The 15,086-nt window shown below is 40.1% G+C and overlaps 2 protein-coding genes across 10 annotated transcripts in view; one reads left to right on the top strand and one right to left on the bottom strand.

The window, feature by feature from the left end:
* GEN1 (GEN1 Holliday junction 5' flap endonuclease) overlaps positions 1-2,306 on the bottom strand; it is a 28,938-nt gene extending 26,632 nt beyond the window's left edge. For 3 of the 6 annotated variants that reach the window (XM_064571903.1, XM_045884132.3, XM_045884133.3), the window contains exon 1: positions 1,780-2,306. Coding sequence is in view for 2 of the 6 variants with exons in the window: in XM_045884131.3 (XP_045740087.1) it covers positions 1,780-1,825 (46 nt within the window). In the remaining 4 variants the exon portion in view is untranslated. The remainder of the gene's footprint in view (positions 1-1,779) is intronic. The other 3 variants (XM_064571904.1, XM_045884131.3, XM_054509607.2) reach the window with 2 other exon arrangements.
* The window catches only part of SMC6 (structural maintenance of chromosomes 6), a 90,268-nt gene that overhangs the window by 13,892 nt on the left and 61,290 nt on the right, over positions 1-15,086 (top strand). The window contains exons 1-4 of one of the 4 annotated variants that reach the window (XM_045884126.3): positions 2,337-2,520; positions 9,987-10,129; positions 12,029-12,146; positions 14,261-14,366. In XM_045884126.3, coding sequence (XP_045740082.1) covers positions 9,992-10,129; positions 12,029-12,146; positions 14,261-14,366 — 362 coding nt within the window. In that variant the 5' untranslated portion in view covers positions 2,337-2,520; positions 9,987-9,991. Of the gene's footprint in view, positions 1-2,336; positions 2,521-6,400; positions 6,850-9,967; positions 10,130-12,028; positions 12,147-14,260; positions 14,367-15,086 lie in introns of those variants that run through there. The other 3 variants (XM_045884127.3, XM_045884128.3, XM_054509606.2) reach the window with 3 other exon arrangements.

Here is a 15,086-nt window from a genome sequence, read left to right as displayed (position 1 = left end):
GAAAGGACATGTATTTCTAGTTTAAAGAAAGGGCTCAAGAATCCACTTCAGGTTAAAACAAAACAAATCCTTTGATGTAACCATATGGTGCCCATAAATCAATTTATGCTCCTAAAACTTCCTTAAAAGCTAATAAGCTTTTATTGGTTAATTATAAAACTGAATGAGGTGAGAAAAGCACAGAACCTTGCTAATTCCACTAATGAATCAAATTTTAAAGAACATAAAAAGAGGTCAGTGGTTTGATTTATGCAAAAATACACATTTTATTAAACCAAGTTTTCCAATTTTATTTCCGTTTTAAGCCAAAACATTAGAAAAAAGCCTCCTTAACAACAAAGCGAGAAATATTTTCAATTTCCCAATTACCACTTACAAGACTATGTTTTCATACAGATAGGTAAATGGTTAATTTCAGTACAAGACTGGATTGTATGGGATTTCCATATAATTTCACTAATTAATGCTGTTCTTTTATGATTTCTTCAGGTTTTTTTTTTTTTTAAGATTTTATTTATTTTTTTTTGCGAGAGGGAGAGTACAAGCAGGGGGAGTGGCAGGCAGAGGGAGAAGCAGGCTCCTTGCTAAGCAAGGAGCCGCATGTGGGACTCGATCCCGGGACCCTGAGATCATGACCTGAGCCAAAGGCAGACGCTTAACCATCTGAGCCACCCAGGCGCCCCGATTTCTTCAGTTTTATTTTCATATGAATTTAGCGTAAACTCTGAAGCATAACATACCCCAGACTTAACTTACAGTTAAGTATTTACTAAATGTCTACTATGTACCAGGAACTCTAGATGCTAGATACAATGAGGGAAAAGCCCTGCACTCAAGGACTTCAGTAGGGCAAGTGAGACTAGAGATGAAAAGGGAATTACAACAATGTGTCACGGACAGGCAGAGGCAACACGAGTGAGCTATAGGAGTACACTGAGTAAGTACCTTACCTAATACTGGGCACCAAAAAAGGCTTCCTAAAGGAAGTGACATCTGAGCAGAAACCACCCAACTGCTCCCCATTGTTTACTAAGGACCCTTAGACCGGATAGTATAGTGTTTCAGTCTATTTTGACCAGGTCCTACCTTCCATTGTGCCATGGCAACGGCCCCAACGGGAAGAATATACATTTGATTATCTTTAGAAGCAAAAGGTGACTTCGATGGAAGGAATTCCATTACTGGAGCCCAGAAATTTGTCATCTATCTATTTGGGGGTGAAGTGGGGTAGCGGTAAATGCCACTTTTTCCCATCTCCAAGGGAAGACTGCGGAATATAGGAAGTAGAATATTTGACTAGATGAACATAATCCCTTGAGGTGTGTAAAGGCAGAAGAGGTGAGAACAGCACTGTAAGCTACGCCAAGAAACTTAAAACTTCGTTAGTTCCGATATTTATTGAGGGGGGTTCACAGTAGAGGCCAGGGCGGGGGCAAGGCTTGCAGTAAATAACCACAATGCCTTAAGGTAACTGCTCTCTTGGAAGTATTTTCAGAGCACGACACTGAAAAAGGAACACCGCAGCGTGACTACGCCCGCTTGGGCCTCGAACCGGGCGCGGGCGTTCGCCCTACAGGGTGCCCGGGACGAGGACATCCAGGGGCGAGGGCGGGGAGGCCGGGGAGGCCGGGGGCCAAGCAAGCGGGGCCGGGTCGTGGCCAGGCGGATCTCCCAGCCGAGCCGCTGACCGAGGTTCGGAGGAGCGCCCCAAGCCAGCCTTTCAGAGGAGCCAGAGGAAGGACCGGGCGGGGCCGCCCCTCCACGGTCCGCGGGACTTACCCAGACAACCGTTTCTCCTCGGTTTTGGAAGACGCCCCTCCGTCATCTACCAGTTTGGTCTGAATGCTAACTGTTGCTGCCTCCAAGTTTACGGATGTTCTAAAAAAACAAAAAAAAAATTGAAGGAACGAAAAGGAAAAGTCCTCTTTCCTTTTTCCCTAAGCAAAGACTAACATTTGGGTTGCAGCACCCGACCCGGGAAGTTGGGGACGCAATTCTAATTCGGCGCCCTCTCCCACGTGGCCCCGCCTCTTCCGGGAAGTAACCGTCCCCTTTCCGCGACCGCAGTCTCTCGCTAGACTTTCCCGGCTTGCAGACGGTCGGCTGTAGGCATGCCTGGAACTGTTGCCGGGGTGCTCCGAGTTCTCTTCCCTTTCACTTAGGCAAATCGCCCGGCCCCGCACGTCCCGTCGACGCCGAGCCCCGTGTGCCTACCAGCTTCCCCGCCGGCTGAGGGGCACTTCCGGCCCCTCCTCTTAGACTCTAGGGGCGCGAAAACTCCGAATCGCGCACGCGCGGGCTGAGCCTCGGCGGGAGGGGGGGCGGGGCGCAGGCGCGGAGTGTCCGGCGGTGGGCGCCGGGGCAGCCAGTCTCTTGCCTTCTCCCACCGCGGGCGCGCGGTTCCTGGTGGGCCAACGGCGGCCAGCCGAGGCCGAGACGCCCCAGGGTGTCCTTAGCGCCCAGCTGCACCGCGACAGCCGCGCCGATCGGGTTCCTTGGGGAGACTTGGACTTGTTCGAGGTAAGGTGAGGGCGCGCGCTGTCGCTCTCCCTTGCTCCGGATCCATCCCCTGTCGCTGCCCCCTTAGCCGGCGCCCTCCAGCCCACCTGGTGGTGGCTCGGTCACCGGAGCTGCGGCGGTGTCCGGGGTGTCCCCCTGGGCCCGAGTGGGCCAGCCCGCCGGCGGGGATCTTCGGGCTGTCTCTGCGGGCGACACAGGTCTCCTGAACCGCGGGAAACTTGCCAGTCGCCGCTGGGCCCCTCCTCGGGCTCCGCCGGCGGGGTGACAGATCCGGCTCGGGCTGTGGGACCCGGCGCCCGGCCCCTACGGCCCTCGGCGGAGGGGGGAGTAGCTTGAGGGTTGGGTGGGCTCGGACATCCGGCTCTTAGCGCGAGTCTGAGACCTCACCGGCAACAACTTAGTCTGTTACGAGATGTGTGCAAATAGCACTTCGATTTGCTGTTAAACCCCAGCGTCATGACAACGCAGATTGTATTATCTAGAAAAATTAAATTGTAATGTTTGGAGGTTTTATGATGGCATTTCTATTCCCTCTTCTCTTGTGGAAATGAACTGAAGAGGAACCCCGATTGGGAATTGCGGAACGCAAGACTCTAGGATAGAGAAACGGCTGTGGGACCAAGACTGCACATAATATTGTGATAATTCCTGGAAAGAGCAACTCTTTTGTGTGTGAACCCTAAAGGCAGAACTTACGCGAGCGCTTTTACTCTGTGTATATTTCATGAGTAGGAGGTTAAAAGCGACTGTTTAAAGACAAGCTATTCTGGAATGTATATTCAGAGGGAAAAAAAAGTCCAAACTCCCTAACTTTTAGATGACTGCTGTATAGTTTTTTCAAATATTCAGTAGCCAAAAAAAAAAAAAAAAAAAAATTCAGTAACATATGCATTGGCCTGCAGGTATTAGGTAGTAGTTACTTGGGTGTGTGGGTGGAAGGGAACATATTAGAGCTTCTACTTAGATTTACTTTATCTCATTCTGCTACTGTGCGAAATACACAGAGTGATAATTTTATGTTGAAATATGTATTCAAAATTTCTTTTTCTGAATGGGTATGAGTACAGAAAATTTGGAGATCACTAGAATATTGCTTATAAAGCCTGTTTTTTGTAAGAGAACGAGTGTTGTGTGACCCAGAGCTTTTTGGTATCACCTCTTAAGTTTTAGTTCTTACTCTGTAATTGGATTCTAAATGTGTGTGTGTGTGTGTGTGTGTCTGTGTGGGGGGTGGGAGGAGGATATTTATAGCCCTATCTCTAATAAATGTAAAGCATTTAGTATTGAGCTTGGCAACAAAGGTAAGCACAAATGGTATACTAAAGTTGTTAAAGTGAGAATCAGTTTTTATTCCCCAAAGGTTTATTTTACTGAGTGTCTAGATGTAGAATTTTATATAAAACCTACCTAAATCTTGACTTACCTAAATTTTTAGAACTAAGTTAGAAAAATTAATCGAAGCTGTATTTGACTTACTTTCAGGAATCAATAAACAAGAAACTCAAAATTTTACCATAATGGCATGCATTATATTTAAGGCATAATCACATGTCACAGTTCTGTATATACACACACATTAGTAAGTCCAGGTGCCTGAGGGTCAAGTATAGTCACTTCTATTAATGTTAGCATTTTGATTCACTAGTTAATGAGATCCGTCTTTTCTCATTTACTTTCCCTGGTGACCAAATTCAAAATAATTTCTGTAGCTTTCTTAGCATCACTCCCAAATCCACCCCTACTGCAGAGTATATTTTACTGCCTGTTGACCTCTCCTTCTCAGTATCCTAGGAACACTTCAAACTCAATGTTTCCAAACAAAATAAATGCATTATTTACCCCTTTTCTTTCCAAACCTGCACTGTCTACTTATTATGGCATTTAGCATTGTGTAAAGATTGTTTCTAAAAATGAAACACAAAATGAAATTTTTTGAAGCCCAAAGTTTTAATTGGCTCAAATAGTAACATTAGAAGGACACATCACAGTACAATCCTTTTTGTAGTTTTATACATTAACAAAATATAGATAAGAAAACAAGTAAATTAATAGCCAGTTTCGCTGCCTGTAAACAAACTCAGTTGTTCATGCCTGGACGAACCTGGGCATTGAAGAGGTTTGACTTTGGGTTTTGACAAACCTGGGTTTAGATCTGAGCTCTGCTAAGTTAATAGCTACACAAGTCTGGGCAAAATGTCTTCTTGAATCTCAATATCCCCTTCTGTAAAATAAGGACAGTATTTATAAGGATGTTGAGGATTAAAAGAGTTAAAGTGTTTATCTCAAAAGCTAAGCATGTAGTAAGTAGATATTTAACAAATGTTAATTCTACTCCCCCATTTCACCCATACTTTTATTTTTTTAAAGATTTTATTTATTTATTTGACAGAGAATGACAGTGAGAGAGGGAACACAAGCAGGGGGAATGGGAGAGGGAGAAGCAGGCTTCCCGCCGAGCAGGGAGCCTGATGCGGGGCTCCATATGGGGCTCCATCCCAGGACCCTGGGACCATGACCTGAGCCAAAAGCATCGAAGGCAGATGCTTAACAACTGAGCCATCCAGGCGCCCCTCACCCATACTTTTAAATCTCTTGGTTTCTTCTGTTCCTCTCATCCCTGATATTGCCACTTCTTTTCTTCAGTGCCTCCTCACCCTTTAGTGGCTGGTCTCTTTTGCCCCCATTCACACTGATCTAGAATTGTTTGATAGATGGACTTAAGAGATTGTTTAATGCAGAATTGAGTACGTCGGTTGTGGTGGGAGGGGCAGAATTGGAGATGAGGTAAACAGTCCATAGCAGATTCAGATGTAGCAGCAATTTGCCTTTATTTTTGACCATTATTTCCTGTTGATAATTTCAGTTCTGTTACATCTGTCCTCACTGCTCTTAGTTCCTACTTGGATGTTAATGGGAAGTATGAATTATTAGATGGTTCACAATAAAATTTAATATTTAGGAATTTATAATCCTGTTGAAGTGTATTTGATCGCTCAAATTTCCTATTCACTTACTTGCTGTAATTAACTCTTGGTTATTGATTTTCCTTCTTGAACTTATTTTTTATTGACAGTTGTATATATGTTACTATCCTGCTCTGATTTTCTTCCTGTGAGGGAGAGATGTATCCCTTAATTCTGACTTTTTTATTGTGAATAAACAAATGAAGATGTGTTGAAAATCCCAGAGGAGATTTTTTTTCCCTTTTGTATTTCAGAATATTAGAAGTATTTTTCTTTGCATCTATTTATATGTCTTTTTAGCCTTTTGGAAATAATTTTACTGGTTAACTTGTATCTGACTCTCAGGACATTCATATGTATTTTTAAAAATCCATTATCATTAAATTACAGAGTAATTTGTATTTTAAAAGGTAGGATCCTTTGGTGTCTGTCAGATGCATGTTACCATGGCAACCTAATAGCAAACTGCAAATCCTAGGCCAAGCACAGCAAATAAAAAACATCGTCATCATGTAGCACACCATCTTCTGTGTAGTACAGAATCGCACATTCATTTTAAGAAGCTTAACCACATTTATCTACATGCACCTCCCTCCCCCAGTTTTACTTGAAAAACTGCCATTTTTTCATGGTAAAATACTAGAATCAGTCAGGTGATGTCTGAGTGCCTGCTAACTGCAAGATCATTATTGGGCATTAATGAAAACAGCATGTAAAAAGGCATTTAGCATGGGGAAAACCAAACGGTAATGTGTCCTCTTTGCTTTCCTGCAATAAATAAATTACTGCTCAGTAATTGAGAAGGAAATAGGGAATGGGTGGGAGAGAAGAAGGTATTTTTGGGAAAATAATGGCATGGTGGTATTCCAGGGAATTTAATTTAGCAACAAGCTGAAAACTAATATACATTGACTCTCGTTGTTAAATAGTTTGAGAAATAGGTTGGCTTTTCAAGTTTTAACTTGTTTAAGAGATTCAAAATTAACATTCAATTATTTGAAAAAAAAAGATGTTGACTATTATGTAATTGTGACTGTAATGTTAGTATTGTCTCAGGCATTTGTTTAGGTTAAATGTCCTTCAGATTTGATCTAATAAATACCTTTTAGATGGCATTTGTTTTAGCATGATTAGGTTCTTCATTGCCTTCAGGATAGGATAAAGTCCAAGTTTTAAAATGTTGTTTACAACAGTTCCTCTCAAACTCTAATGCACTTGTGAATCTCCTGAGATCTTGTTAAAAATGAAGTTTCTAATTCATTTGGTTTAGGAAGGGGCCTGAGATTCTGGATATCTAATACATTCCCAGGAGATGTAGATGCTACTTGCTGGTCCTTGGACGGACCATACTTTGAATATCAAGTCTGTAAGTCATTCTCTGGTTGGCTTCTTCTCTGCTGCTCTAGCTTAATTGCTTGCCAGCTATGCCTTGCAATTTATGGCACTGTGTCATGGACTTGCTTATAGTATCCCCTGTACTAAGCAGTTTGCAGTGTGTGGTCCAGGACTCTTTCAAAGGGTCTACAAAGTCAAACAGTTTTCATAGTAACAGTCAGATGTTATTTGCCTTTTTCATTCTCATTCACTTATGAGCGAATGGAGTTTTCCAGAGGTTATGAGACGTGATGATGCCATTGCTCTGAGGACTGATAGAACGTGTACATGTGTGTTCTTTGTTTTAAAAGTTTCTCAGTTTTAATTTACAGTATGGTAGATATTGATAGGGATAAATAAAAAGCTCTTTGAAGTCCTGAGTACTTTTTAAGAGATCAGCCACAACCTTTGAGAACTGCTGCCCTATGTGTTGTGTTAGGCTGTGGACGCAAAGATTCAGATCTAGAACTTTACCAGAGCTCTTTCCTTAGCCTCAGTGACTCCAGGGATGAGTGGGAATTTTGGTGTTCCACATGGTTTCCATGTACTTTTGCAGGGTGGCCTCTTTACCTCTCTGGGCAGTGGTAAAAGGTCTCATGTGACACTATCCAACGGAAAATGGGAGTAGGTAGCACCCTATTACTGCCTGATCAGGGTAGACATCTAGGCTTCCTAGGTGGGCCCCACTTACACCGTTATCATGGCTCTCTATTTGGCCTACATAGCCTTCTCTGACACTAGTCTGATTGGGATGTGGAAATGCCTCCTTATGGCCTTACACGGTGGAAGTCCAGGCTACCTACTTGGCCTTTGCTAGTGTGTGTGTTGTTGGGGGAGTAGAGGGAGCATCACAGTTTTTGTGTGTGTGTGTGTGGTATTTGGCTGAAGTAAAACAATTATTGTCTAAAACCTTTCTGTCTTGTTAGGATGCCCTTTTTCTGGTCCTTTGGCTAGAGAGAGCAAGCTTTCATTAGGCCTTTTTTCCCCCTACACCCTTTGGTGTTTCCTCAGTTGCTGTCTTCTCCAAGTCTGGGGTATTTGAAGCAAAACAAAAACTCAGGGAACTCATCATGATGTCATTCCTTGTGTCCTAAGGTCCCTGGTCAATCTCCCTCCTTCTCATTCAGAGTTGTGTTATGTTTGTTATATATATAATTTCCAAAGTTTTTAGTTTTACCTTAGGAGGAATAGGGGAAAATATATCTATTCCATTTTCCTGGAAGTGGAAGCCTCTGATTGCTTTTTTTTGGCTTGCACTTTGAGAGAAAGAATAAAAGATTGAACTCAAGACCCACTGCATAGCCCTTATATTTGGTTGTATAAAAAATATGAATAAACATTAAAATACTCCCATTAAAGAAACCTAGATTTGATAAAGTTAAAGATCTAGTTTTTGGAGAAAATATTTCAAAATTTAATTAAATAGAATTTGCATGAAGGAGTCATGACTACAGATGAGGATTTTATAAAACATACGGTAATCTTGTGTAGTAAATGTGAGGCTTTACATTATCAATGTTTTGCAAAATGAAATTACAGAAAAATCGATTCAGGAGGATATAGTGAACCTGTAAAAACTGGTATACAAGAAAGAAATTTAAATGATTTCATAAAGTTAACTTTCAAACAGCCTCCACTTTCTAATAGCTTTAATTCTACTTCTTTCTCTCTTTGAAAAAACATTTAATGTGTCATGCGGTAGAAGTGATTTCAGAGCATTAAAAGGATGGGAAAACCACTCAGTTCATTTAATGAGGCATGCATTGTCAAAATAACCAAGCCTGACAAAGATAGTTCCCCAAAATATGCACAGGTATTTCTGCAAGATTGGTTATGTCAATATAAGTTTGGAAAGTAGTGGATTAAAAAATTAAACACTGTGTGTGGATGTCTCTTCCTCTCTCACCCTCTTTTCTTGCTCACATTCCTTCTCTAGAGGCCCCATTCGGGTTCCTGCACATCTCTTGGAACACCACTCCACAAGTCTCCCACCCTTCTGACACACATACACTAAGACTGGCTTTGTTGCCCTGTATGCATATCATCACATATGGCTGTCATCTCTAGTGAGGACTAACAGGAGTCCGTCAGTCCAAAATCAAGAGAGAGAAAACCTCAGTTACTCTCTTGCTGCCCAGGTACCTGGTACAGACCTGGTTGCTACGGTATAGTACTTGAAGGACTTAAATGGGTCAAGGCTAGAACTATTCTTCTTGTTCTTTCCTTGTATCTTAGACATTTTGATTACCTGTATTGTGGATTTTTCTCTCCATTTACTCAATAAATAGTTACTAGGTACATATCATTTGAAGTCTTTTTTTTTTTCATTTAAAGTCTTAAATGTGTTTTTATAGAGAAAAATGGAAGCAACAATCAGTCATAACATTTAATTTTAATCACAGAGGCTTTAACTTGAGGTGCAGTTTTCATATGTTCAGAAAATCTTGCGTAATTTTAAATACATTAGTTTTCTAGGCATAAATTTTATAGTACATTTGTAAAAAAGTAGACAGCATGGACTATTTAGGGAATAGTTAAGGGAAACTACTAGTAGTTTTATCTGAAAAATTGAATGATTGCTCTGGGATAATTTCAGAAGGCATATGACATCTCTATTAATAGATCTAGGAAACTAGAAGCCACAGTTTCACAAATACAATCTTTTACTTTTTGTGAGTTTAAGAGTCAAAACATTTAGGTAGGCCCATATCAATAAAATCTTGGTCATGAATAACTCTGAAGTAAAATCAGCTAGTGTAGCATATACACATGATTTAAAAAGACAACAACATTACATTTATTACCTTATACTTCTGCAGGTTAGAAGTTTGACATGACTCCTGGGGCTAAAACCAAGACAGCAGTTGGGCTGTATTTCTTCCTAGCGACTCGAGGGGAGAATCTGTTTCATTGTCTTTCTAGCCTCTAGTAGCCACTGGTGTTCTTTGGCTTATGGCCCCTTCCTCCTGTACAGATGATATTTTTACTTTTTTAAAAGTAAAAACGAATGGACATAGTACTTAAAATTTAAGCTTTGTCTCATTTATTTTGTTAAGTTTAATATGAACGGAACCATCATATGGATGCCTGTACTTGATTTACTGCATTGTTACTCTAATATATGTTCAGACCCGATGGCCAAAAGAAAGGAAGAAAATTTCTTCTCTCCTGAAAATGCCAAAAGACCAAGACAAGAAGAGCTGGATGACTTTGACAAAGACGGTGATGAAGATGAATGTACAGTTTCTTTCACTAATGGTACCTCTACTTTGGTAAGTGCAAAATTTAGGGCCTGGCATGGTTCTCATGTCTGGTTTATATGTCATATTCTTGATAATTCAATGTAAGGAAAGGCAGTATGATTTAAGGAAAAACCTAAGGTAAAATAATATGACTACTTTTGACATTTATGTTAATTATCAGAAACAATTGGTAAAGAAAACAATAAAAGAGCTTATTCTTTGGAATAATCAATAAATTTGACAAACCTCTGGTAAGGCCAACAAAGGGAAGAAGAGAAAGAAGGCACAAATTACCGGTAACAAAACTGTAGCATCAACCCTGCAGGCTTCAGAAGGACAGTAAGGGACGTGACATGACAGGATGTTCAATATCATTTGTTACTGGGGAAGTACAAATTAAGGCCACAATGAGATATTACTACACACCCATCAAAATGACTAAAATTAAAAACAGTGACAACAGTGACAAGTTCAAATGCTGGCAAGGATGCAGAGAAACTGGATCATTCATAGATTGCTGGTGGGAATGTAAAATAATACAGCCACTCTGAAAAGTAGTTTGGCTGTTCTTTTTTTTTAATTCACCAGGCACCCTATAACCCAGCATTTGTCCCAGAGAAATGAAGATGTACCTTCACACAAACTTCTATACATGAATTTTTTTTTTTAAGATTTTATTTATTTATTTGACAGAGAGAGACACAGCAAGAGAGGGAACACAAGCAGGGGGAGTGGGAGAGGGAGAAGCAGGCTTCCCGCTGAGCAGGGAGCCCAATGTGGGGCTCGGTCCCAAGACCCTGGGGTCATGAGCTGAGCTGAAGGCAGATGCTTAATGACTGAGCCACCCAGGCGCCCCTATACATGAATGTTTATAGCAGCTTTATTTATAATAGCCAAAAACTGAAACAACCCAGATGTCATTCAGTGAGTGAACAGGTTAAACACTATGGTACATTCATACCATGAAATACTACTTAGCAGTGAACTCCTGATGTAGGCAACAATAGCCATTTCTATAATATTTGTGAACTGACAGTGTTCTAGAAATGTAGAACAGATTAGTGGACCAGGGGTTAAGGTCGGGGTGGATTGGGTGGGATGTGGCTTGGCTATAAAAGGGCAACATGAGGGAATCCTTGTGGTGATGGAAATGTTCCGTATCCTGACTGGATCAATGTCAGTATCCCTGTTGTGATATTGTACTACAGTTTTTAAGATGTACCATGGGCAGAAACCAAGTAAAGAATTCACAGGATCCCTCTATTATTTCTTACCAGTGCATCTACAATTAGATCAAAATAAAAATTTACTTTAACAAGTCTTCAACCATAATTTCCAATATTCTGCTCATACAAGGATGTAAATGTTTCTGCTTTTTAATAAGATGGCGCCCAGAAAAAGAGAAACCGGGAGTTTTTAAAGACACTGTTAAAAAAGATTAAAAAATTTTATTGTACCAGTGGTTCTTAATCAAGGGGGGATTTTGCATCCCCCCCCACCCCGGGGGGACATTTAACAATATCTGTATATATTTTTGGTTATCACAACTTGGGGTTAGATGTGTGCTACTATCATCTAGTAGGTAGAAGCTGGGGATGTTGTTAAAATTCTCAAAATGCACCAAACAGCCCCCCTCCAACAAAAAATTATCTGACTCAAAACACTAGTATTGTCCTATTAAGAAACTATGTGATACGATTATTAGATCCTTTAAGGACTTTAGAATGAGTGATTACTCATAGAAGGTTCCCATTTAATTTCATCTTACTCATTGAAGTTAAGGTTATTTGCTTACTGTAACTTTTTTCATTAGTAACCCTGCTGAACTTTCTCCAAATGCTTAGATGATTATAGTGAGTTTATTAGACAGATTAATTGTTTTCTGTCTTCCTCTCTCTCTCTCTCTTTTTTTTTTTCTTTTGTTAATAGACCGCAGCAGAAGTTGGAATAATTGAGAGTATTCAGCTAAAAAACTTCATGTGTCATTCGATGCTTGGACCCTTTAAATTTGGTTCTAATGTCAACTTTGTTGTTGGCAACAATGGAAGTAAGTGCTTTTGTCCTCCTTATTTGATTTTGAGCAGTTCTTTACAGTTAGAATGCATTAACTTTTTAAAATAGGTGTCTGAATGCTGATAAATATAAGTTTTAGATCTATAACTTGCAGTCATGAATATTTTCAGTATTTGCTGCCAGTCTACATTTTAAGAAAATAATGAGTTAACTCTAGGTTCGTTATTTATGTAGTAAGAATAAACATTTCCTGCTTATTTTTTTTTAATCCATTTACTTTGAAATTCATACCATAGAAGAGTGGACAAGCTACCCTCATTGTGATTGAGGCAGCCTTGCATCTTACACCTATTAAATGTTATAATAGAGCATAAACAGAGTGCCATGGAATCCAAACATGAAAGAAACTACTTCTCACCGTGGCCAATGAAGCTTAAAGAGGAGGTGTTATTTGAGGTGGTACTTGAATGAATAGGACAGGTTCTGTAGGTCTTACTGGGGAAGAAGAGGCTGAGATGTTTCATGCAAAGATTGCGCGTCAGCACAGGTTTGAAGGAGTAGAAATAGATGTGCATGGACAGTGGTGAACAACCTTAGATGGCTTTATCATATCCTACATGATAGGGAGGGGTAGTAACTGACATTTGAGAGTGCTGTTGTAGGTGATATTGGTGAGAACCTTGAGTGCCATGATAAAGATTTTGGTGTTTTATTCAAAAGTCAGTGGAGAACCAATTAAAGTTTATGAGGAAGGGATGACACGGTCAAGATTTGTGAAACAAACTGGCCTCCTCGTGGAGAATGGATTAGAAGGGGAGAGACACAGGGGTTAGAAAGACCTGTTAGGCAGCTTTTGTGATGGACCAGCCAGGCCTGAGCTGTTGACAGTTTGATTGAGCCAGTACACGGAAAGGAGGCTTGTCAGGGTCTACAGCTGGTGGTGATGCTTAGAAAGGACTATAGGTGAGTGCAGCTCCACGTTCTGTTCAGTGTTTAGTTGTCGTTCTTTGTTTCCCCTGCTCTGTGTTCAGTCAAGAGGAAAATGTTTTCAGAAGGAGAGAATGGACAGAGGGATCATTGCTACTGGGAGGCCCCGCAGGACAAGAAATAAGGAAAGACTGGTGGGTTCTGCAATTAGGTCTTGTCTTTTTTTTTGTTTTTAATTTTGAAGCAGTGATTTTATTAATAAAACTGAGAGAAGAAGAAATAATGTAAACAGTGGAGGCAATAAATTTGGAAATAAAGAAACAGAGATTTAGAGACTCAAAAGGCATTCCAGGAACTAAATCAGGTTAACCAGTGCTATATTTGGGTTAATTTAGGGTATATCGTGGAAAATGATAGGCTGGTAAGAGTTGATTGAATTGGTTGATTGTGGAGTTCAGAAAATGATTACATATTCTGGGTAATTGTTTAGATTTTAAAATTTCAGCTTGTGATATTTTATATCTCTTAGCATAAAAAGAAGTGTACTTTTCAGAAAGCTAGCAAATGAATAATATTCAAATTAGGAATAATAATTGTCAAAATATTACATAGAAACATTCATCTGTATGACTGATGATTTTTTCATATTTAAGTTCATTCATTCATTTGTTAAATACCAGAGTGCCTATATGGGCCGCTATTGGAGATACAACATTGAATAAAACAAACAACATCCCTGTCCCAATGGAGTTGCTTGTATTCAAGGGTTGTTAAAAATAGTTTATTACTTCTGTGAATTTATGGAAAAAAGTAAATTATGTCTAAATTAGAATGTAATAAAAATTAGATGAATCAAGTATACATGTGTAATTAGAAAAGATAGACTCGTTTTTAATATATTGGCTGATGGACCAAGATGAAACAATGAGAGTTGTAGGTTGGGAAGCTATCAACCATTTTTTTCCATTTCCTTATCAGTGACAAAAATTTGATTCCTGAAATGCACTAATTTTTTTCTAATAGCAGAGCTAAATATCTCGTGATAGGAACAACTTTTTTAAGTTCGCTGAAAGAAAATGATAATTGAAGTGTAACACTTCATTTCAGGGTTAGAACTAATTTACATTTTCATTCAGAAATCTTTTTACATCAAATGGTGGGAGTCAGCCTTTTCGTTTCTGTCTCTTTAATGAATGTGATTTCTTCAACACCTGTCTCTAGGTGGGAAGAGCGCCGTACTCACAGCTCTCATCGTTGGCCTTGGAGGAAAAGCTGTCGCTACTAATAGAGGCTCTTCTTTAAAAGGTTTTGTGAAGGATGGACAGAAGTAAGTGTAAGAAGCAGCTGCTGTAGATTCCCAGTTCATATATATATATGATAGGAAATGAATTGGCTTCCCAGAACTAGAGCAGAACAGTCCTCTTTTTCCATCCCTTTCTCTTGCTCCCTGTTTCCAGCATGGCCAGTGTTGCCTGTTAATCTCTTCAGACAGAACGCTTATGTAAAGTACCATGTGCCTGTCCACTTACACTCTTGTTTCTGTTACCTCTTTGGAGGAAAGAACTAGCAGTGATAAATCTATATATTTCTGCTTAAGGGAATATTTATAAACAATTGACTTTCCCGGCTCTTGACCCAAACTTCACCAAGTCCACGTTGGTATGATACAGGCGAAAGCAGGGTCAGTGACCAGCTAAGGGTCCCTACACAAAATTTCTGCCTCCAGTCCCTAAGAATTCCAAAAAAGTGTTCTGCTCTCTGTCTTTAATTTTATGTCCTTTACTCAGGTGGTTTGCCAGTGAGTTTGATTTGAGGACCACAACCACACATCTGTTTGTGGTCCATCTTGACTCTTGGAGAATGGTCATATAACTACTCTCATTGGCTCTATGCTTATATTTCTTTCTTTCTTTTTTTAAGATTTTATTTATTTGTTTATTTATTTCAAAGAGAGAGCACAAGGGTGGGGGAGCAGAGGAATAAAGTAACTCCATACTGAGAGTGGAGCCCAGTGCGGGACTCGATCCCACAACCCTGAGATTATGAC

Source organism: Mirounga angustirostris, unplaced genomic scaffold (assembly GCF_029215605.1).
Source record: "Mirounga angustirostris isolate CCGP_5_RB_7025 unplaced genomic scaffold, mMirAng1.0.hap1 SCAF_10, whole genome shotgun sequence".
Classification (NCBI taxonomy): Eukaryota; Metazoa; Chordata; class Mammalia; order Carnivora; family Phocidae; genus Mirounga; species Mirounga angustirostris.
This window is presented reverse-complemented; position numbering and strand designations above follow the sequence as displayed.